At 45.2% G+C, this 24,112-nt stretch overlaps 1 protein-coding gene across 5 annotated transcripts in view; it reads right to left on the reverse strand.

Annotated features, from left to right (window-relative positions):
* Positions 1 to 24,112, reverse strand: part of kif26aa (kinesin family member 26Aa) — a 176,028-nt gene that overhangs the window by 20,166 nt on the left and 131,750 nt on the right. For all 5 annotated transcript variants that reach the window (XM_024419610.2, XM_024419609.2, XM_024419611.2 and 2 more), the window contains 5 exons: positions 23,660 to 23,855; positions 10,665 to 10,874; positions 7,517 to 7,610; positions 5,177 to 5,439; positions 4,132 to 4,315 (listed from right to left, as the gene is read on the reverse strand). In XM_024419610.2, coding sequence (XP_024275378.1) covers positions 4,132 to 4,315; positions 5,177 to 5,439; positions 7,517 to 7,610; positions 10,665 to 10,874; positions 23,660 to 23,855 — 947 coding nt within the window. The remainder of the gene's footprint in view (positions 1 to 4,131; positions 4,316 to 5,176; positions 5,440 to 7,516; positions 7,611 to 10,664; positions 10,875 to 23,659; positions 23,856 to 24,112) is intronic.

The raw sequence follows: 24,112 nt of genomic DNA on the forward strand, positions 1-24,112 counted from the left end.
ACGCATGGCTCTCGACCTTCGTCTCTCCAGACCCCGTTTGGGAGTTGTAGTGATGAGACAAGACAGTAACAACTAACAATTGGATACCACGAAATTGGGGAGAAAAAGGGGGTTTAAAAAAAAGAGAAAAAAAGGAGAGATGGTAAATTATAAAACCTGAACTTTCACTAGAGCACCAAAATAAAAACAAGCTCAGGAGTTCACATTGAATGGACCACTTCAAACTTCACATCGCCCCATTTAGCTTTGTGCTAAATGACCGATACACTGAATGACACTTTTAGGGGGCACTGAGCCCACTGAGCACAGCAGGGATTTTAAGTGGAACACAATGAAAAAGACATAGGGGCTTGACAGAGGTGGCCCGATAGATACACACGTCGAGGTGTGGCTTAACGTGACCACGCACCCGAGGAGGGTTTTCCCCTTACTCCCATGTAATTAGCCTAACTTTCAAGGACATTCATAGACTTGTGCCGAAGCCACTCCTGTGTTGTTTTGTCTGTGTGCTTAGGGTCGTTGTCCTGTTGGAAGGTGAACCTTCGACCAGTCTGAGGTCCTGAACAGGTTTTCATCAAGGATCTCTCTGTACTTTGCTCTGTTCATCTTTCCCTCGATCCTGACCAGTCTCCCAGTTCCTGCCGCTGAAAAACATCTCCACAGCATGATGCTGCCACCACCATGCTTCCCTGTAGGGATGGTGCCAGGTTTCTTCCAGACATGACATTTGGCATTCAGGCCAAAGAGTTCAATCTTGGTTTCATCAGACCAGAGAATTTTGTTTCTCATGGTCTGAGAGTCTTTAGGTGCCTTTTGGCAAACTCCAAGCGGGCTGTCGTGCCTTTCACTGAGGAGTGGTTTCCGTCTGGCCGCTCTATTATAAAGGCCTGATTGCTGAAGTGCTGCAGAGATGGTTGTCCTTCTGTAAGGAACTCTAGAGCTCTGTCAGAGTGACCATTGGGTTCTTGGTCACGTCCCTGACCAAAGCCCTTCTCCCCCGATTGCCTAGTTTGGCCGGGTGGCCAGTTCTAGGAAAAGTTTTGGTGGTTCCAAACTTCTTCCATTTAAGAATGATGGAGGCCACTGTGTTCTCGGGACCTTTAATGCTGCAGACATTTTTTGGTATCCTTCCCCAGATCTGTGCTTTGACATAATCCTTTCTTTGAGCTCTACGGACAATTCCTTCCACCTCATGGCTTATAGGGTATTGTGTGTAGACTGCTGAGGATTTTTTTGAAATTTAATTTAATACATTTTAGAATAAGGCTAACGTAACAAAATGTGGAAAAAGTCAAGGGCTCTGAATACTTTCCGAAGGCACTGTACTTGGCTGTCACAACAACAAATGATTTGCATTATACTCATTCTGCCACTACTTTGTTACCCGACCTGCTAACACTGACCGTAAAGCTAGGAAGGCTGTTGCATTATACTCATTCTGCCACTACTTTGTTACCCGACCTGCTAACACTGACCGTAAAGCTAGGAAGGCTGTTGCATTATACTCATTCTGCCACTACTTTGTTACCCGACCTGCTAACACTGACCGTAAAGCTAGGAAGGCTGTTGCATTATACTCATTCTGCCACTAATTTGTTACCCGACCTGCTAACACTGACCGTAAAGCTAGGAAGGCTGTTGCATTATACTCATTCTGCCACTAATTTGTTACCCGGCATTATACTTACATCACTGTTTCTTTAGCTTTTTCGCCGATTAGCTGACGTTAGCTGTCTAACGTTTAACTTCATCTCGATCTAATCCGCTAGTCTCAGATATTTCAAGTAACTACTTCCAGTCTTTTCCTGCCCTTGGACGGTCTAAGTATTTAGAAAAGATGATTCTTGTTGGCTTGCCTATATGTCCTTTCATCTTGCCCCAGACCAGCTGGGGAGACAACCCTACCAAATGACCGAAACCAGTGGAATATCCAGGTTTGCATAAATAGCCAAATGCAGAAGAGTATTATAGCTGTTTTTTTGGATGGATACAGCTCACTAGTCCTTACTACAAGATGATTAGCAATCTTTATGCAATACACATAGCTAGTTAGATGCAAACAAGTGTTACGAATTTACCAGTGATGAAGTGCTTCGAACACACGTATAAGTGTATTGAGTAACCGGAGCCCACAGCTTGAAACCAGCTTGAAGCCTGAAACCATGAGGTTTGTCTAACCTGGTCCTTGGGAAGTTGATGAAACTTCATTTGGTGGTGTTTTCTCCTACTATTGTTCAAACAAAAACAATATGGAACAGCTTTCCGGCATCTTAAAAGCAGGGTTAGTTAGATCTGTTGGGATAGGCTCTTTGACTGATTATGGTGACATACATTCCATGCGACAGTCTAGCTGTTCATGTTAACATTTTTACGTTTAGAATTCAAGTGTTTTTTTGGTATGATGTCATTTGTTGATTAAGACGACATGGAATTATATTAAAATGGACCAATCAAGCATGTACAAAATGATTATAGAATGTAAAAAAAAAAAAACACAGCCGTTGTCGGGTTATGATTAAAGTAGGCAATTTAACAAAGGAGTGATGGGAGTACCCTACGGCTGTATCCTACTCTGGGCGTGGTCACGTTATGCCTTGCCTCGCCGTGTCTATCTATGAATCAAGAGTTATGGACAGTCGGCTCAGAAGTGACAATCAAAAAGGCTCTCACTTTCGGGGGGCTAACTGCTCACAGATAAAAGACATAGTTACGGTTGAGAGGACAGATTCCTTCCCATTTGAGCTCATCTAGGTCAGTTGTATGAAAACTTTGACTCATATCATTAAGAGTAATTCGAACGGTGTCCTGATTTAATACAGTGGTGAGGCTGAAGATTAACCTAGCGTCAGCAAGATTTACATTCCCCTGCGCTCCAGAGTGACAACCCTCCCCAGAACCCGGGAATTGCAAACTAGCCTCCCCTTTTATGTGCCGCTCTATAAACATTCCCAGAAAGAGGACTCAAGCCTCATTACCTATTGAAATGTATTCTGGCTCCGGACAGCGTGTGCCGTGTCTACCCCCGCATTGCAGCGAAGGGAGTGTGAAATACTAATGACAGCAGCTAATGTAGAGGATGTGGCGATGACAGGTAGGCTAGGGCAGCGTATAATGAAAATGAGCTAGCCTTCCTTGTTAGTATTCCTGTTAAGGCCTTATCAGCAACTCCAAATGAAGCTAATTAATACAAGTTGGATTGGAAAAAAAGAGCAAGAGAGAGAGGAAGAGCGGGAGAGAGAGAGGAAGAGCGGGAGAGAGAGAGAGATAATAGACTTGCTGGATGGCCTAGCCTTTCCAGCAGGCCTTAAAATACTAATGATGCATGTGAAATATGTTCTCCAGATAAAAGGGCAAGGGTTTTTCATAGTGCTGATCAGAGCGCTTCATTTGAGCGTCGAGCAAATTAAAGACGTCATTATCTTTCAAAGGATTATCTGCATCAATATGGTGGTCAATGTGGAGCTCCAGATCAATATTTAACATCACATGAAAAAGACACCATATGTAACTGTCATCACATGAACAAGACACCATATTTAACTGTCATCACATGAACAAGACACCATATTTAGCTGTCATCACATGAATAAGACACCATATTTAACTGTCATCACATGAATAAGACACCATATTTAACTGTCATCACATGAACAAGACACCATATTTAACTGTCATCACATGAACAAGACACCATATTTAACTGTCATCACATGAATAAGACACCATATTTAACTGTCATCACATGAATAAGACACCATATTTAACTGTCATCACATGAACAAGACACCATATTTAACTGTCATCACATGAATAAGACACCATATTTAACAGTCATCCTCCTTCATTATGTAACCTCTGATGACTGATGAAATTCATACATGGGTAGACTGGACATTGAATGTCAAATTAACTCGCTAGAAAAAGTTTTGCTTGCCCAGTGTGCTCTGGTGGGTTTACACTATCTGGGCAATTCCATTGGTTGAATAGTGCCAGGCAAGTCAAACCAAGCAGTATAAACCAAGTATTTGAAAGAAAACAAATACCTATTTGACCCAGGTGTACTAAGTGCACACACCAGACCAACCATCCCCAACTTCTCCCCCGACACACAGCCACCGGCACCCTACTCACTTCCTCCTTTGACACTCTTCTCCATGCGGTACTGGTAGATGTGGAGGGTGAAGAGCATGTGGGAGTTTCTCCTCTCCTCCTCATCGCAGTGAGGGCGGCTGGTGCTTCGTGCCTCCAGGGCTGTGTCCAGAAAGTAGGCTGCCCGCTCTGCAGTGGCCGCACGCAACTCACTCTGGTTCTGTAGCTGAGGGGGGAGAGAGAGAGATGAAAAATGAGGGAGACTGAACAAAAGAGAGGAAAGGAGACAACTCATACTAATACTACTGAGACTAGTACTGTACCTCCTACTGTTCCTGCTGTTGTAAAAGCTTTTCATGCCAATAAAACCCTTTGAATTGAATTGAGAGAGCGAGAGAGAGAGAGAGAGAAAGAAATAAAGAGAGAGTGCACGAGAGAGAAAGGGGGAGGTACAGAGAGAGTTGCTAGAAAGGTAAAGACAGAGAGGGAGAGAAAATGGGAGATGAATTAAGAGAGTAAGAGAGACTCCCACACATAATGAACGAGATGAAAGAGAGAGGGAGACACAAATAGGTGAGAAAAGAACATGGGAGAGACGGACAGGCAAATAAAGACAGACAGCCATAGACATAAAGAAAGAAAAGAAGAGAGGGGGTGGGGCGAGTGAAATGAGAGAGATGAAAAGAGACTGCATTAGAAGGGTCTAGCTAATTGGGTGAACAGCACACATTTCTGGCCCGGCGGAGGGAGTCTCCTGGGTGATCAGGAGGTCAGTTATGCGCACAAAGGGAGGGAGAGGTGAGAGAGAGGGTCCAGGGAGGGAGAGAGGTTGTCTGAGGAAGTCAGGTGGAAGCGGCATCACAAGAGCCCAGGTAGCTAAAGAATTGAAGCATTCAATGACGGGTGATTTATTGTTGAGAAAGGAGCACACAACGTAAGCACAAATTCTAGATATTAAGTCAGAATATAGCTGAACATAGCCTATGCTAGGTTTGTCACAAACTATTAAAATGCTTTCTCTAGAGCTCCCCACCCAAAGCCAACACACACACACACACACACTCCCACTAGCCAACCAGCTCCTTACCTGTGACCCGCAGATGGGGTCCTCGCGCAGGTACACCCCCGGAGACTGGCCATCCTGCTGGCTGCCTGTGGACACATTGGACAGCAGGTCGGTCAGCGCCTCGTCCCGGCCGGAGATCTCCACGGCGGACACGCGGACCGAGAAGCGTGCCCCGGCCTTCTCCTTGCGTTCCTCGATGAGCTTGAAGAGCCAGGAGATGGCGCAGGGAGCCACACCCAGGCTCTGTGTGGAGCAGTCCCGACCAATCATGGTGTACGTCTTACCTGTGGAGGAGGGTTCAGAGGTTATTTGAGGTGGTGAGTGGTGCGCTTGTTATACTTGTTGGGTTGTTTTCTCAGACATGGACTAAGCCTATAGTTTTGGTCTAAAAGGCATGTTCAACTGAGATTCTCCATTGAAAGTGCATCTTAGTCCTTGGCTAGACTAAATCTGTGTCCTGTAAACCGGTCTGTCGGATTTTAAGTCTGCTCTCCAAAACAGCAGGGGGGCAGGTATCCTAGTGGTTAAAGCATTAGACTAATAACCGAAAGGTTGGAAGATCAAATCCCCGTACTGACAAGGTAAACATCTGTTGTTCTGCCTTAACCCACTGGTCCTAGGCCATCATTGAAAATAAGAATTTGTTCTTAACTGATTTGCCTAATTAAATAAAGGTTAAAAAAAACTGTCAAAGGTTGCTTATAGTTATATATTTGTTCAGAAAGGAAATAGCTAGTTCAAATAGGAATAGACACATCAAAAACAGGTTTATGAGTGCAGTCTGCTGTTGAAGTAGATAAAAGACAGGGTTGACAAAATGTTTTAACCCGATGAGTCCCACTGTAGATCTTTAAACCCATTTTAAACAGTGTGTGTTTGAGCAACAGACTACTGGGTTCTACCATTTGATGAGTCTATTTCTCGTGCATCCGTAGATAGCGACCATGTGGTCTGTGTGATTAACGGAGATGAGCTAGGGATGTTTGTGAGACAAGAGCGGATCCCGAAGGGGACCGGGGCCGGGTCTTTCATACAAAAAAGAGTCTGAATGGTTTGAACTACAAACTATTAAAGCTATCTAAACTAATCTATGAAAAGCTGAGACTATCACGAACACGCACCTGTTTTGCTCTATGATGCTCACCAGCTACACAAGACTCGTTAGGAGGTAAGGGGTTCCCAGGACATAGTGTCTATAATACTGTAACAAGCTCACATAGTTGCTGTCACAAACTCCAAATTCCACACAGTTGTCATTGACTAGTTGGATATACATTTCCCAGAGAGCAAACAATTTCTGTAACGACAACATTCATATAAATACATTTCTACCTGGTTTTTGGTTTGGTGGACCTTATTTTTCTATTCATATCAATAAAAGTCATGAATGCAACTGTTTATGTCAAATTATTTTGTGTTCTACTTACAGCCCTGGTTGTCCTGAAAATAAAATGGTGAAACACTTCATCGTGAGGCTGAATATAGAGGCTGGACATGGAGAAAAACCAACGTCAGATAAATGAAATACTGGAATCTCGTGACTAATAGGGTTAAGTGAAGTCTAGGGATGTGGAGGAAATATAAATATTTGTAGCAGTAAAAGAAGTAACAGCAGAAGTAGAAGTTAACAAACAACACGGGAGAAGTCCTCATCAGTGGGTTTGTCAGACCTACACAGCCGGAGGAGAAACAAAGGACTAGATAAAAGGAAAGACTGGTCTAACAACCAGATGGAAAACAAGGGCACTTTACATTCTGCATAAAGCTCTTTCTCTCTCTCTCTCTCTTTTTCCCACTCTCAAAAAAACATGCGTGCGAGCACACACACACACACGCACGCACGCACACACGCACGCACGCACACACACGCACACACACACACACACACACACACACACACACACACAAACGCACGCACGCACGCACACACACACACACACACACACACACACACACACACACACATCCTACAACATTATACTGAAGTGGCCGCTGCCTTCCTTCTCTCTGCCTGTCCTTCAAAGCTCTCCACACAAACTCAAAGAGGGCTTTAAAATAAGGCAGACAAAACAAAAGGGGATTCTCCATCTCTCTGCTCTATTGTAAACAATCATTGGGACTCCCACCAGGAAATGAAATCCGTGAAGTGGTTTCCTAATGGGAAAGGGGGGTAGGGACCCACAATGGTTGAGTCAATTAAAACAGGGACCTCTGTTCAGTCAGTCATCTAGTTTGTTTCTTGAGGTGTGAAAACAGGAAATTAAACTGTTTGACACATTAATGGGCCGCCATTCGTTATTTCAAGGGCATAGATGTGTGTGTGTGTGTGTGTGTGTGTGTGTGTGTGTGTGTGTGTCATACCGAGGTTGGCATGGCCTAAGCAGAAGATGCAGCCGTCTGCACCGTTCACCACCGATTGGATGACCTCCGCCACCGTCCCCGAGCACACCTCAGCCTTTCAGTAGAAAGCACAGATAATTTCAGCCAATGACAACACAGCATATCACACCTCAGCCTATCAGTAGAAAGCACAGATAATTTCAGCCAATGACAACACAGCATATCACACCTCAGCCTATCAGTAGAAAGCACAGATAATTTCAGCCAATGACAACACAGCATATCACACCTCAGCCTATCAGTAGAAAGCACAGATAATTTCAGCCAATGACAACACAGCATATCACACCTCAGCCTATCAGTAGAAAGCACAGATCATTTCAGCCAACGACAACACAGCGTATCACACCTCAGTGTGACTGAGTCTCTGCGTGCAGAACATTGTTTGTGAGTTCAGATCATTTGACATCACAGGACATCCCAATAGCAAAGAGGCAAACACAACCAAGCAGAAAAAAAGCACAGCACCATGTCAAACATACAAGGAGGGGCCATCTACAACCCTTTGAATGCATATCAAACGCAAACACTTCTAAGACCTAAAAGCACTAGGGGCAAGAGTTCGTAGGTTGCAGTGTATTTCTACAAGTTGCATCACGCTGCAAATCTCTATTGGTTGTTTTAATATGAATGACCCGTCCACTGTATTCACAGTAGCAGAACTTGCATATAGGGCAGCACATTGCAGCTATAGGGCCTAGGCCAATAGTTTTCAACCTGTGGTCCGCTGATTTTTATTAATTCATTCCTTTAACGGTCGGAGTATTTATGGTATTACAAAGATTTTCTAATTCATTTCCACAATGCAATTGTTAATAATAATACAGATACATTTCTTTTGTTACATTAACTTACTACAATTGACCAAATTTGACCACCAAGATATTTTATTGAATTGGGACCTGCTGGCCTCGGTAATGCTGCCTCGCTTGGCAATCTCATGACTCTGCCTGATTCCAGGATGCAGAGTAGACCTGCATTGCATAATATGGACATATAACGTTTAATGTTCTCAGCTCTCTCTCTCTGATCAATCCCATAGCAGCCTCAGTTCTCTCTCTGATCAGTCCCATAGCAGCCTCAGTTTTCTCTCTGATCAGTCCCATAGCAGCCTCAGTTCTCTCTCTGATCAGTCCCATAGCAGCCTCAGTTCTCTCTCTGATCAGTCCGATTGCAGGCTCAGTTCTCTCTCTGATCAGTCCGATTGCAGGCTCAGTTCTCTCTCTGATCAATCCGATTGCAGGCTCTGTTCTCTCTCTGATCAGTCCCATAGCAGCCTCAGTTCTCTCTCTGATCAGTCCGATTGCAGGCTCAGTTCTCTCTCTGATCAGTCCCATAGCATCCTCAGTTCTCTCTCTGATCAGTCCGATTGCAGGCTCAGTTCTCTCTCTGATCAGTCCGATTGCACGCTCATTTCTCTCTCTGATCAGTCTGATTGCAGCCTCAGTTCTCTCTCTGATCAATCCCATAGCAGCCTCAGTTCTCTCTCTGATCAATCCCATAGCAGCCTCAGTTCTCTCTCTGATCAGTCCCATAGCAGCCTCAGTTCTCTCTCTGATCAGTCCCATAGCAGCCTCAGTTCTCTCTCTGATCAATCCCATAGCAGCCTCAGTTCTCTCTCTGATCAGTCCCATTGCAGCCTCAGTTCTCTCTCTGATCAGTCCCATAGCAGCCTCAGTTCTCTCTCTGATCAGTCCCATTGCACGCTCAGTTCTCTCTCTGATCAGTCCCATTGCAGGCTCAGTTCTCTCTCTGATCAGTCCCATTGCAGCCTCAGTTCTCTCTCTGATCAGTCCCATAGCAGCCTCAGTTCTCTCTCTGATCAATCCCATAGCAGACAGGCAGAGCCACAAAGCCTCCATGATGAAGTGTTCAAACTCTGGCACTACGCCTCGTGTGTGTGTGTGTATGTGTGAGAAAGAGAGAGTGAGGAGATACAGTAGTGTGTGTGTTGCTGTGTGTGTGTGTGTGTGTGTGTGTGTGTGTGTGTGTGTGTGTGTGTGTGTGTGTGTGTGTGCGTGCGTGTGCGTGCGTGTGTGTGTGTGTGTGTGCAGGTTGACTGGCAGTGTTCTAATAGGAGCTCGACAGTAGCTCTGAAGTCTTCTTCTTCAAAGCCGCCTCTCCTTTGAGCAGTAGGGTCACCAATCATCAGGCTGACGTTGTCTGACAGGATACCCTCTAACCTGTAGCACAGCGCGTGTTGCAGCTAAAACTGGTGCAGGCAGAAAGTTTGTTGTTTCTTTCTCCCCTGCACTCTGGGGCTGGTTTCTGGTTCAGGGCTATATCCTCACACAACCATCACCACAACCACCCACCCACCCACCACCACCACCCCCACCCACCCACCACCTACCCCCACCACCATCATCATCACCACCACCATCATCACCACCACCATCACCACCACCACCATCATCACCACCACCACCACCTACCCCCCACCACCATCATCATCACCACCATCATCATCACCACCACCACCACCATCACCACCACCACCACCACCACCATCACCACCACCACCACTGTCACCACCACCACCACCATCACCTACACCACCACCATCATCATCACCACCACCACCATCACCACCACCACCACCATCACCACCATCACCATCACCACCACCATCACCCCCACCACCACCACCATCACCATCACCACCACCACCACCATCACCACCACCACCCACCCACCCACCACCATGCACTGTGCAATTAGATATATATTTTTGGAAAGCTTGGCTAAGCCCTGACTGGAATTCAAAGCACTTTGACTTTAAAGGGACCAACTGCTTAGCCTGTTCCCAACCCCCATGTCCAAAAATAGGAGCTGTGGTCACTTTCCCACCCTCCTCCCCCTTGGACATCTCATCATAACGGCACTGTTCGTCAACACAGGTTCTGGAGATCCACAGAGTGGGAAGGCTTTTTTTCCCAGCACAGCACTAACACACCTGTATCAGCTAATCAACTAATCATCAGGCCCCTCATTAGTTTAATCAGTTAGTTGAATTAGTTGAAATTGTTTTAATGCTGGGCAAAAACAAAAGCCTGCACAACCTGTGAGGACAGGGGCAGCGGGTTTGGGGAGAGTGTCTGTGGCTTACTTGTGATGCATCCTGGGAGAAAACAGCATCGAAAGCAAACATCTTGGGGGCGGCTGCGGCGGCGCGCCTCTGGGCAGCACTGGAGTGGCAGTTAGCGGACGTTTCGCAGAGGGTGAGCTGCTTCTTGCGGGCATCCAACTTTAGAAATGACCTGGACTCCGAGGTGTTGCTGGAGCCCTGGGCAGAGCAGATGCGTACCATCACTTTGACCTGCAGAGAGAAAACAACGTCCAACCCCCCCCCCCAAAAATAATGTCAATGTATAATGTTGAGTGTGTAATGAACAGTGTTTATATTGGTATACAGTAGCATGTCTAAGACAATGTTCCACTCAGGGACATTAAAGTTCATCCTTTCCTAGTGACTTTTTAAAATCAAAAGCTCACATTGCAGAAAGGTCAAGTCAGCCTTGCCAATACAGGTGTTTCTATCTCAAGAGAAATTACTAGGTTAAGTGTAAAACTTTATACACAACACACCTGCTTACTGCTTTATGCTAATGATAATTCACCTGGTCCTGCTAACACTAAACTGAGGGACTAAAGCTAACTGCTAATTCGCATACCTCAATTACCATTAGCTTTGTGACACTACCTTGTGTATTTAGATAACTTAACCTGTCATGGTGTAGCATGAATGGAGACAACATCACCAAGCATGCATGCTACACTAACGCTTTTCAGTTACCTTGCCAAGGATTACCCTTCACATTTTAATTTTTTTTATTTTATTTAACTAGGCAAGTCAGTTAAGAACAAATTCCTATTTTCAATGATGGCCTAGGAACAGTGGGTTAACTGCCTGTTCAGGGGCAGAACGACAGATTTGTCAGCTCGGGGATTTGAACTTGCAACCTTCCGGTTACTAGTCCAACGCTCTAACCACTAGGATACCCTGCTGCCCCGTTTGCTGAGACTTGGATGTGCGACTTGGCAGCATGGGGATATTCCGATTCCCATACTCCCCACTCCTTCTCCCTCCTGCCTCATCCTCTGGCTCAGGAATATCCCACCAGTGACATGTGGGGATTCTCCAGACTGAAGAGGCTGTCCCTGACCTTAGCATGTCATTGACTTGGGTACTGTAGTATCAAACCAAAACAACAACACTTTGTGAGGAATGAAGCTGGATTGTTTTCTATGAGTCCAGCAAGTACTTGGCTCAGTCTTCCATCTATGGTGTCAAAGCCCACAGCAGCTGGCTAAACACTGACCAGGCTAGTGTAGCGTAGTGTAGTGTCGGCTCTGACAGCTCCCATTCTCCAAAGGGTTTTTATTGTGCCCATCAAATAGCAGCTGAATCTGCAGTTTATTCTGAAGGGGAGGTTAAGTTCAAAACCAATAACAATCTTGGGGCGGCAGCAGTTTTGAAAACGATGTGACCCTGACCAAGTCAAGCGAATCTTAACCTCTAACTCACTCCACCACTAGGAATGGATGGACCAAAGAAGACCAGAAGCCTTTTATCAATCTGGTCAATTCAAAAGAAAAACTCAACCGGAGGATTTTAAATTATTTTCTTTTACAGTTCATGACGTGTAGTTCTTGACAGAACAGTTTAGTCCTGATCTGTTGGCTATAATATACCTGCAGTACCAAATCACAGTAAAACTAACAGTTCGAAGGATAACAAAATGAAAACAAATGAGAATACACATATATATTCATTTAATTTGCTATAATGTCTGGTGATGTTCAATACCCAGCAGAACCTGTGAATGTAAGTAAAAGAAGTGATAAAAAAAATGATAGAAGCCGTCGGCTGCAGTTAAACTGTTGCTGATTTTGGCTGCGCTCCACGTGCTTCGAGCTTGTTGACATTCTACCACCGTTATCATTAGCGACTCAGTCTAGTGACCTGGAAATGTGCCACCCCCAACAGCTGTATCACGAAATTCATCTTGTTCATAAAATATAGCATGTTCCAAATCGCTCCCAATACAGAAGTGCTGTGTCTATCCCGATTAAATCTCTCCATTTGGATTGCGTTTAACAATTGGCACACATTTACAGTTTCTGGATTAAAGTTCCTCTTTCGGTTTTGCCTTTTCCATCATCCTAATCGATAAATCAAATTGATCAATTAACGTGTCACTCAGCGAGCAACACAATGCTCCCCCCTCATGAAATATGCATATCCGTACCTCAATTATGTGTCATAATTTGAACAAACCCCGATGAATTGAAAACCACTAAATGAGATTAATACATTCAAATCAGTTCCTTTCATGGTGGCATTAAGCCTCTTACATGAGTTTTAACTCTGCATGTGTGGGTGAAGGTTTATTCTGATTGGCTGACTCAAGTAGCCAGTCATCCATTACCACCGACAGTCATATACAGTAAGCTCCAAAAGTATTGGGACAGTGACATGTTTTTAGTTGTTTTGACTCTGTACTCCAGCACTTTGGATTTTAGGGGACCAAAAGCATAGGGGACCCATATTCATATCATAGCATGCACTGATTACATCATTGTTGGGTGTATTTGCTGTTCGTTCTGGTTGTGTTCCAGATTATTTTGTGTCCAATAGAAATGGTAAATAGAGTGGTAAATAATGTATTGTGTCATTTTGGAGTCACTTTTATTATAAATAAGAATATAATATGTTTCTAAACACTTCTACATTAATGTGGATGCTACCATGAATACAGATAATCCTGAAAGAATCATGAATTTTGATGAGTGAGAAAGTTACAGATGACAAATATACCCCCAAGACTTGCTAACCATTACAATAACAGGGGAGGTTAGCATTTTGGTGGGGGTATGATCTGTCTCTCTGTCTCTCTCTCTCTCGCCCATGGAGGGGCAGCCCCCGTTTGACCCAGAAAAACCCCTGCTCTGTATGCTCCAGACAGCCGTCAGACAGAGGGAAAGGTTGAGGAGTTTTAATTTGATTTGAACGGAAGCCAGCATGGACACACACCGGTGGTTTTTCCCCTCTCATTTCAAATAGTGCTGAAAGGTTTGGCACCCCGGTGGCTGGGCTAAGGAGAGAGAGAGAGAGAGAGAGAGAGAGAGAGAGAGAGAGAGAGAGAGAGGAGAGAGAGAGAGAGAGAGAGAGAGGGAGAGAGAGGGAGAGAGAGACAGAGAGAGAGCGGGAGAGAGAGACAGAGAGAGAGAGAGAGATGAAGAGAGATGAAGAGAATGCGAGAGAGAGAGAGAGAGAGAGAGGTAGTGAGAGAGAGACAGAGAGACAGAGAGAGAGGGGGGCAGAGAGAGAGAGAGAGAGGGGCAGAGAGAGAGGGGTAGTGAGAGAGAGAGTGAAACGTGTGTCCACATGTGGCTCAGTTGGTAGCGTGTGGTGCTTGCAACACCAGGTTTGTGGGTCCGATTCCCAGGGGGGACCAGTATGAACATGTATTAACTTAATGTAAGTCGCTCTGGATAAGAGTGTCTGCTAAATTACAAAAATGTAGAAAGAGCATACCATGTCATTATTGTCTACTATAGTCCCCAAACATTTCACCGAACAATAACGTACAAGCAATTAAAGATGAGAGAACCAACACCACAACCTGCTAGAGCTTGAAAGAACATGCCTCTCCAGCAATGGTCCGATTGCTATCATTCACTCACTGTAAACAGCTTTTTATAGCCTAACCACCAGGGCCCGCTTCCTGCAGTGTAACTACAAACAGCTTGAGCATTTACAACCGCAGCAAACAGATAGATTAAGAATTCAATCCCCTGACAATGAGGGTCTCTGTGTCTTGGACTGAATTACAATAGTCTTCCCTCACATGTAACGTAGTATCGAGCGAGAAGTTCGGCTTTCTATTTCCCACGAGCGTTGGGGTTGGGGTTAGGCAGCTCGTCAAAGGAGTATTGTGCTGAGGATTTCCGTGAGCGTGCATTGCAATGAGTCTAGTTTACGCTCCGCAACACAATGTTTAGCTATCAACTAGACATATTCAGCATTCCGACAACATATTTTCTTCATTCCTTCATTTGCATCCCAATGGGGGACCATTACATACTGTATTTCAGACAACAGGTCAGCTCAGACATTTAAGACTGGTTTCAAAGCTTCCCCAGTGATGTGTGGGTGCCCTCTTTTCAGAATGTAGACTTTGTTTATTGATACGATGAAACACAATATTGAATTGGAATCCACTATGCCAAATCATGTATGCCTCCATCTATAGACTGTTCCCCTTCCTCCCCTTGACCCTTCTTTCTCCCTCTTTCTGCTCTCTCATTTATTAGCTCCACCCCTCCCACATCACTTCACCCAATACCTCCTTCCGGTCCTGACAGATCTCAATTCTCAAAGGCTGCGTTTACACAGGCTGCCTAATTCTGATATTTTGCTCAATTGTTGGCTAAAGATCTGATCTGATTGGTGAATGAGTGGCAAATTATCAGAATTGGGCTGCCAGTGTAAACACAGCCAATACCTATTTATGTAGTAACAGTAGTAGCAGTGACAGTAACAGTAGCAGTAGTAACAGTAACAGTAACATTAGTAACAGTAGCAGTAACAGTAGCAACAGTAGCAACAGTATTAACAGTAGAAGTAACAGTAACAATAGTAACAGTAGTAACAATAGTAACAGTAATAGTATTAGCAGTGATAGTAACAGTAACAGTAGTAACAGTAACAGTAGTAACAGTAGCAGCAACAGTAGTAACAGTAGTAACAGCAGCAGTAACAGTAGTAACAGTAGCAGTAACAGTAGTAACAGTAACAGTAGTAACAGTAACAGCAGTAACAGTAGCAGTAACAGTAACAGTAGTGACCGTAGTAGCAGTAGTAACAGTAACAGTACCATTAGTAACAGTAGCAGTAACAGTAGCAACAGTAGTAACAGTAGCAGTAACAGTAGCAGTAACAGTAGCAGTAAGAGTAGCAGTGACAGTAGCAACAGTATTAACAGTAGAAGTAACAGTAACAATAGTAACAGTAGTAACAATAGTAACAGTAATAGTATTAGCAGTGACAGTAACAGTAACAGTAGTAACAGTAACAGTAGTAACAGTAGCAGTAACAGCAGTAACAGTAGCAACAGTATTAACAGTAGCAGTAACAGTAACAGTAGTAACAGTAGTAACAATGGTAACAGTTATAGTATTAGCGGTGACAGTAACAGTAACAGTAGTAACAGTAACAGTAGTAACAGTAATAGTAGTAACAGTAACAGTAACAGTAACAGTAGTAACAGTAGTAACAGTAGTAACAGTAGCAGTAGTAACAGTAACAGTAGTAACAGTAACAGTAGTAACAGTAGCAGTAACAGTACTAACAGTAACAGTAACAGTAGTAGCAGTAGCAGTAACAGTAGTAACAGTAGTAACAGCAGCAGTAACAGTAGTAGCAGTAACAGTAGTAGCAGTAACAGTAGTAACAGTAACAGTAGTAACAGTAGCAGTAACAGTAACAGTAACTGTAGTAACAGTAGCAGTAGTAACAGTAGCAGTAACAGTAGTAACAGTAGTAACAGCAGCAGTAACAGTAGCAACAGTAGCAGTAACAGTAGTAACAGTAGTAACAGCAGCAGTAACAGTAGTAACAGCAGCAGTAACAGTAGTAACAGTAGTAACAGCAGCAGTAACAGTAGTAACAGCAGCAGTAACAGTAGTAACAGCAGCAGCAACAGTAGTAACAGTAGTAACAGCAGCAGTAACAGTAGTAACAGCAGCAGTAACAGTAGTAACAGTAGTAACAGCAGCAGTAACAGTAGTAACAGCAGCAGTAACAGTAGTAACAGTAGTAGCAGTGACAGTAGTAACAGTAACAGTAACAGTAGTAGAACTAACAGTAGTAATAACAGTAATAGAAAATACTGTGTAAACAAATAATAATGGCACAGTGTGAAATCTGAAACACTTTCCCCAGGAAGGAACCACAATTTTTGGCTGTAGGGCGAAGAACTGCAAAGCAGCAAAAAATACATCTGTATTCAAGAGTTACAGCCCGCCACAACGCTTTCTGAGCTCATTGGGCCTCATTAAATTATTTCCTCTGCTTCCTTGATGCGGAGCTCATTAACAATTTTGCAACTTTGTGCCCCAGATGTACGATTAGCGACTTCAAAAAGTTTACGCAGAACTCCTGACAGCAGCAGTCTTGAAGACGAGACGCCTAACAGAACTCAGAATGTGAGATGATAGGATCACAGAGGTATCGCGTTTCTGGCTCTTTTCATGTTAGCCCTCCTGCTGACTTACTGAACAGCGGTAATGAGGAGATACCGAAGAGACATCACCTCATCCCCCACAGTGAATAGTAAAGGAATAGGCTGTTATAGCCTTCCCATCTGCAACTGGCTGTACAGTCACATTAACTCGTCGTACTTTGTGGGGAGAATGATGAGACAAAGGGAAAACGTTTCGGTTTTGGGCCAAAACACCACCATGATTAAGAGAAACGTTCATATTAAAGTTATTTTCAAGAGTTGAAGACATAAGTCAAATGGCCAATCATCTGGTGCCTGTACAGTAGCACAAACCAGTCATGTGGGGGATTGATGGGTCTACAAAAAATGATTAGGTTCCAGACCAAAACTCTGATTTAGAGAAACATCCAATCAGAGATTTCCAGTTATGTCAATACTTCCAAGACATAAATCGAATGGCCAACCAGCGTGACTGAAGCTAAAGGGGCGGGGGGCTGGCATTATGGGGGGGGGGGTCATTCTGTGGCCATCCATGCCAGTTTCAAGCAGCTTTTGGCACCACATCCATGGGCTCCCAGGGAGTGAGGAATCACTTGGCCTCCAGGAGCAGGGCCACTCAGGCAGCCCATTGGGCTCTATGCTGAAGGAGGAGGTGCCAAATTGGCCCACAGACAGACAACCATGGTGCACTTCACCATGATGTCAGCATTCACAATGAAATCAAAGATACATGCCCATGCCCAAGCAGCCAATGGGCATAAACTGTGCACCTTGGTCCGAATTAAGGTATTCCAGAAGCCTACATTGTCCATATAGCGGGGAGCTGTTGTGAGGGGATATAAGGACATAAGCCAATACCTCTCATGCTCTAGTCCACCTGTCAGTCTACTGGCTGGCCTGTGAGACGAGGAGGGAGGGGCTGTATCAGGACCCGTGTCTAATCCACTTTAGGATAATCGCTTCACGCTGTGTAATCTCCACTGAGCAGCACAGGCCTGGCGCTGGATTTGACAATGAACTCTGACGGCTACTCATTTGATCCGCAGCCAAGTCAGAGCTGAGCATTGACGAGACTAAACCCAATGCCTGCTTACACGAGGTGTGAGGGAGGAAGGAGATGGGGGGAGGGGGTGGGGGGGTTACCAAGGTCCTTAAACACATTACGTAATGTCTAGTCTCGTAAACAACCCTGGAAATAGTTTTTTTTACAGTGAAGCCCAGAAGTACTAGTTGTTTACAAGGCTAACTTCAGGTTATAAATTGCTATGAGCTGCCTCTGCTTGGAATCCATGAAGTGGAGCAGCTAACTACGCTGAAACAAATGTCGACTCGAAACTTGTAAAAATGGAAAAACACAGCTCTTCATCTTGTATCTGACAGCGTGAAAGCGTATCAACGACTAGAAGAGGAGGTGAGAGAGGAGGTGAGATGCGGAAAAAGAGCAGCTTGTGCTGTCTACGTAGATGAAAATTCATGGCTTCCAATGAGCATGACTTTATACACTCCCTGTCAGATAGAGTAGCAGACCAAAACACCTACACTTACTCATCCAGACTCGTTGTAATCCAGCAGAAAATGTTGTTTCAGCAAACTCATAGATTAACAGACATTCTGTTAGATTGGTTGCTGAATCTGAGTACAGAACGTGTGTTTGAGGGTATCTGAGAGTGATTGTGTGTTTTGCATTAGATCAACACACCATTGTCTTAGTCAATCAGGACAATGAGCCTTTAGTCAATCGTAGAAAGGTGAGTTGATTTAGCTTCACAAAAATGCAGTTGATTTGCAAAAGGAATCTCCCCTAAACAAAATGTTCCCACCTTGTTCCTAGGCCTCTCATCGCACTGATTCACACAGATACCCATGCCCTCAAAACACAAACTTTTTCAAACACTTTTTTATCACAAACCGACCCGCATTCTGTGAGCAGAATGTTCTCCACACAGATTATCACCTCCGAATGTCGTTGACCACTCTCCTCACTCTCCAATTCATACTCACAATTTTTACCCACTGATACAGCCTGTCACTCACTCGATGAGAGGAATGCTCCATGGCATATGGACCGGGATTCATAAAATGCCAACGGCCTGGGAATCGGCGAGACGGGTCTCGCACACAAGCCCACAGCGGAGATGTTATCTTGACCTTTTACTTTAGACCAGCGTAACACCAGCATAACAAATAGGCTTCAGCAAAGTGTCCTTTGTATAAACCACGCCCACCCACGCCCAAATGACATCCCAAAAGGGCTCTTCTGAGAATATAGTGAAACTCACAACGAATTATAACATTAGGAGTCAAACTACAGTTGAAATCGGAAGTTTACATACACTTAGGTTGTAGTCAATAAAACTTGTTTTTCCACCAATTGTCACGTTCTGACCTTTATTTCCTTTGTTTTGTATTTATTTAGTATGGTCAGGGCGTGAGTTGGGTGGGCAGCCTATGTTTGTTTTTCTAGGTTTAGGGTATTTCTATGTTTCGGCCTAGTATGGTTCTCAATCAGAGGCAGGTGTCATTAGTTGTCTCTGATTGAGAATCATACTTAGGTAGCCTGGGTTTCACTGTGTTTGTGGGTGATTCTTCCTGTCTCTGTGTTTGCACCAGATAGGACTGTTTAGGTTTTCGCACATTTATTGTTTTGTTAGTTATTTCATGTCTAGTTCCTTTATTAAAGAACATGAATAACCACCACGCTGCATTTTGGTCCGCTTCTCCTTCACCACAGGAAAACCCTTACAGAATTACCCACCACAACAGGACCAAGCGGCGTGGTAACGGGCAACAGCAGCGAAAAGAGGAATGGACATGGGAGGACGGTTTAGACGGCAAGAATATGGACTATACTACTTGGGAGGAAATAGACAGGTGGTACGGTCGACCCAGGGAGAGTGCCGGAGCCCGCCTGGGATTCGATGGAGCAGTGCGCAGAAGGTTACAGGAGAATGAGGTTGGCGAAGCAAGCACGGCGGCGCGGACGGAAGCCCGAGAGTCAGCCCCAAAAATGTCTTGGGGGGGCAGAGGGGGAGTGTGGCAGAGTCAGGAGTCAGACCTGAGCCAACTCCCCCCGTTTATCATGAGGAGCCAAGGAGGAGCTCAGAACCAGAGCTGGTGTTGGAGGTGAGCGAAGCAGAGACTGTGAAGGAGTTAATGGGGAAATTGGAGGAGAGAGATATGAGGGAGTTGCTGGTTTGGTGCATGAGGCACGACATTCACCCGACGGAGCGTGTCCGGGATTTAATGGCACCTGGGTCAGCTCTCCATTCTCATCCTGAGGTGCGTGCTAGGGGTCTGGTGAAGACTGTGCCAGCCTCACGCACCAGGCCTCCTGTGCATCTCCCTAGCCTTGCACGTCCTGTGCTATCTCAGCACTACAGTGCTCCTAGCAGTGCTAACCGTGGCGGGCGTGGTGCTGGTCAGGCACCGTGTTATGCGGTGGTTCGCATGGTGTCCCCAGTACGCATGCTTAGCCCGGTGCGCTACATCCCAGCTTCCCACATCTGCCGGGCTAGGGTGAAGATCCAGCCAGGGCGGTTGGTGCCAGCCCTGCTCTCAAGATCTCCAGTACGCCTTCACGGTCCGGTCCATCCAGTGCCACCTCCACACACCAGGCCTCCGGTGGCAGCTCCCCGCACCAGGCTTCCTGTGCGTGTCCTCGGCCCAGTACCACCAGTGCCAGCACCACGCATCAGGCCTACAGTGCGTCCCGCCTGTCCAGCGCTGCCGGGGCCTTCCTCCTCTCCAGCGCTGCCGGAGTCTCCCGCCTGTTCGGCGCTACCAGAGCTCCCGCCCCTCAGCCCAGAGGCGCCAGAGCCCCTTAGCCCAGAGGCGCCAGAGCCCCTCTGTCCCGAGCTACCCCTCTGTCTCAAGCTGCCCCTCTGTCCCGAGGTGCACCTCTGTCCCGAGCAGCTGCACCTCTGTCCCGAGCAGCTGCCCCTCTGTCCCGAGCAGCTGCACCTCTGTCCCGAGCTGACCCTCTGTCCCAAGCTGCCCCTCTGTCCAGTGGGGGCATTGAGAGGGGTTGCCATGGTTAGAGAGCCACGGAGGCGGACAATGAGGCGGACTAAGACAATGGTGAAGTGGGGTCCGCGTCCCGCGCCAGAGCCGCCACCGCGGACAGACGCCCACCCAGACCCCCTATAGGTCAAGGTTTTGCGGCCGGAGTCCGCACCTTTGGGGGGGGTACTGTCACATTCTGACCTTTATTTCCTTTGTTTTGTATTTATTTAGTATGGTCAGGGCGTGAGTTGGGTGGGCAGTCTATGTTTGTTTTTCTAGGTTTTGGGTATTTCTATGTTTCGGCCTAGTATGGTTCTCAATCAGAGGCAGGTGTCATTAGTTGTCTCTGATTGAGAATCATACTTAGGTAGCCTGGGTTTCACTGTGTTTGTGGGTGATTCTTCCTGTCTCTGTGTTTGCACCAGATAGGACTGTATAGGTTTTCGCACATTTATTGTTTTGTTAGTTATTTCATGTCTAGTTCCTTTATTAAAGAACATGAATAACCACCACGCTGCATTTTGGTCTGCTTCACCACAGGAAAATCCTTACACCAATCCACAAATTTCTTGTTAACAAACTATAGTTTTGGCAAGTCGGTTAGGACATCTACTTTGTGCATGACACAAGTCATTTTTCCAACAATTGTTTACAGACAGATAATTTCACTTATAATTCACTGTTTCACAATTCCAGTGGGTCAGAAGTTTACATACACTAAGTTGACTGTGCCTTTAAATTTCTGATAGGCTAATTGACATAATTTGATTCAATTGGAGGTGTATCTGTGGATGTATTTCAAGGCCTACCTTCAAACTCAGTGCCTCTTTGATTGACATCATGGGAAAATCAAAAGAAATCAGCCAAGATCCCAGAAAAAAATTGTAGACCTCCCCAAGTCTGGTTCATCCTTGGGAGCAATTTCCAAATGCTTGAAGGTACCACGTTCATCTGTACAAACAATAGTATGCAAGTATAAACACCATGGGACCACGCAGTTGTCATACAGCTCAGGAAGGAGATGCGTTCTGTCTCTTAGAGATGCATACTTTGGTGCGGAATGTGCAAATCAATACCGGAAAAACAGCAAAGTACCTTGTCAAGATGGAGGAAACAGGTACAAAAGTACCTATATCCACAGTAAAACGAGTCCTATATCGACATAACCTGAACGGCCACTCTGCCAGGAAGAAGTAACTGCTCCAAAACCGCTATAAAAAAGCCAGACTACAGTTTGCAACTGCACATGGGGACAAAGATCGTACTTTGTGGAGAAATGTCCTCTGGTCTGATGAAACAAAAAGAAAACTGTTTGGCCATAACGACCATCATTATGTTTGGAGGATAAAGGGGGAAAGCTTGCAATCCGAAGAACACCATCCAAACCGTGAAGCATGGGGGTGGCAGCATCATGTTGTGGGGGTGCTTTGCTGCAGGAGGGACTGGTGCACTTCACAAAATAGATGGCATCATGAGGTAGGAAAGTTATGTGGATATATTGAAACAACATATCAAGACATCAGTCAGGAAGTTAAGCTTGGTTGCAAATGGGTCTTCCAAATGGACAATGACGCCAAGCATACTTCCAAGGTTGTGGCAAAATGGCTTAAGGACAACAAAGTCTAGGTGTTGGAATAGCCATCATAAAGCCCTGACCTCAATCTTATAGAAAAATTGTGAGCAGAACTGAAAAAGCGTGTGCGCGCAAGGAGGCCTACAAACCTGACTCAGTTACACCAGCTCTATCAGGAGGAATGGGCCAAAATTCACCCAACTTATTGTGGGAAGCTTGTGGAAGGCTACCTGAAATGTTTGACCCAAGTTAAACAATTTAAAGGTAATGCCGGCAAATACTAATTAAGTGTTTGTCAAATTCTGACCCACTGGGAATATGATAAAATAAATAAAAGCTGAAATAAATCACTCTCTCTACTATTATTCTGACATTTCACATTCTTAAAATAAAGTGGTGATCCTAACTGACCTAAAACAGTTTTTACTCGGATAAAGTGTCAGGAATTGTGAAAAACTGAGTGTAAATGTATTATATCCTTCCTGTTTGGCCCTGTCCGAGGGTGTCATCGGTTGGGGCCACAGTGTCTCCTGACCCCTCCTGTCTCAGCCTCCAGTATTTATGCTGCAGTAGTTTATGTGTCGGGGGGCTAGGGTCAGTTTGTTATATCTGGAGTACTTCTCCTGTCCTTTCCAATGTCCTGTGTGAATTTAAGTATGCTCTCTCTAATTCTCTCTTTCTCTCTTCCTTTCTCTCTCTCGGAGGACCTGAGCCCTAGGACCATGCCTCAGGACTACCTGACATGATGACTCCTTGCTGTCTCCAGTCCACCTGGCCGTGCTGCTGCTCCAGTTTCAACTGTCCTGCCTGTGATTATTATTATTTGACCATGCTGGAACATTTGAAAATTTTGGCCATGTTCTGTTATAATCTCCACCCGGCACAGCCAGAAGAGGACTGGCCACCCCACATAGCCTGGTTCCTCTCTAGGTTTCTTCCTAGGTTTTGGCCTTTCTAGGGAGTTTTTCCTAGCCACCGTGCTTCTACACCTGCATTGCTTGCTGTTTGGGGTTTTAGGCTGGGTTTCTGTACAGCACTTTGAGATATCAGCTGATATACGAAGGGCTATATAAATACATTTGATTTGATTTGATTTGGCTAAGGTGTATGTAAACTTCCAACTTCAACTGTATGTTACACCAATGACATAGTACTATGACCAGACCAGTCTGTTACTCTACACTACCTGATACCTGACGATACCATGCCACTGACTCCACATGGTAACAATTTTACCATCAAGCAAAAAAGATACCAAAGTCGAAATGAAAGAAAGTCCACAATCCCAAACGGTCCTACCTTTCCCATCCCCGGGGTGTCCTTGACCTTTGAACCGGCCCGGAGGAGGCATGGCGGCACGGCAGGTGGGGACAGCTGCAGGGCGCCGCTGAAGCCACCTGTGTAGACCAGGGGCTCGGCAGGTTCGGGTGGAGACTGGAGCTGAGGTTGCTGGGGCTTCTTCCGCTTGGACGAGAGGCTGAGCTTCTGGGCGGCCCTGTGGAGAGGGAAAGACGAGTTATGATAAAGAGTGTGGGGCAGTCCAGCGGTTCTCAGAAATCTTCATGACAGTGTTCACCTTACTTGAGGATGATTTAACACTTGAAATTAACAAGTAGGTTCCCTTGATATGTATACACCCTTGAGGCCTTTTTTAGATAGCGGCCATGTTGAAAGGAGCATATTCATGGACCATCACTTTTTAGTATATACCCTATAAGCTAGGCTGGAAAACACTTCAAAAGGTTGCTCCAT

Source organism: Oncorhynchus tshawytscha, linkage group LG05, assembly GCF_018296145.1.
Source record: "Oncorhynchus tshawytscha isolate Ot180627B linkage group LG05, Otsh_v2.0, whole genome shotgun sequence".
Classification (NCBI taxonomy): domain Eukaryota; kingdom Metazoa; phylum Chordata; class Actinopteri; order Salmoniformes; family Salmonidae; genus Oncorhynchus; species Oncorhynchus tshawytscha.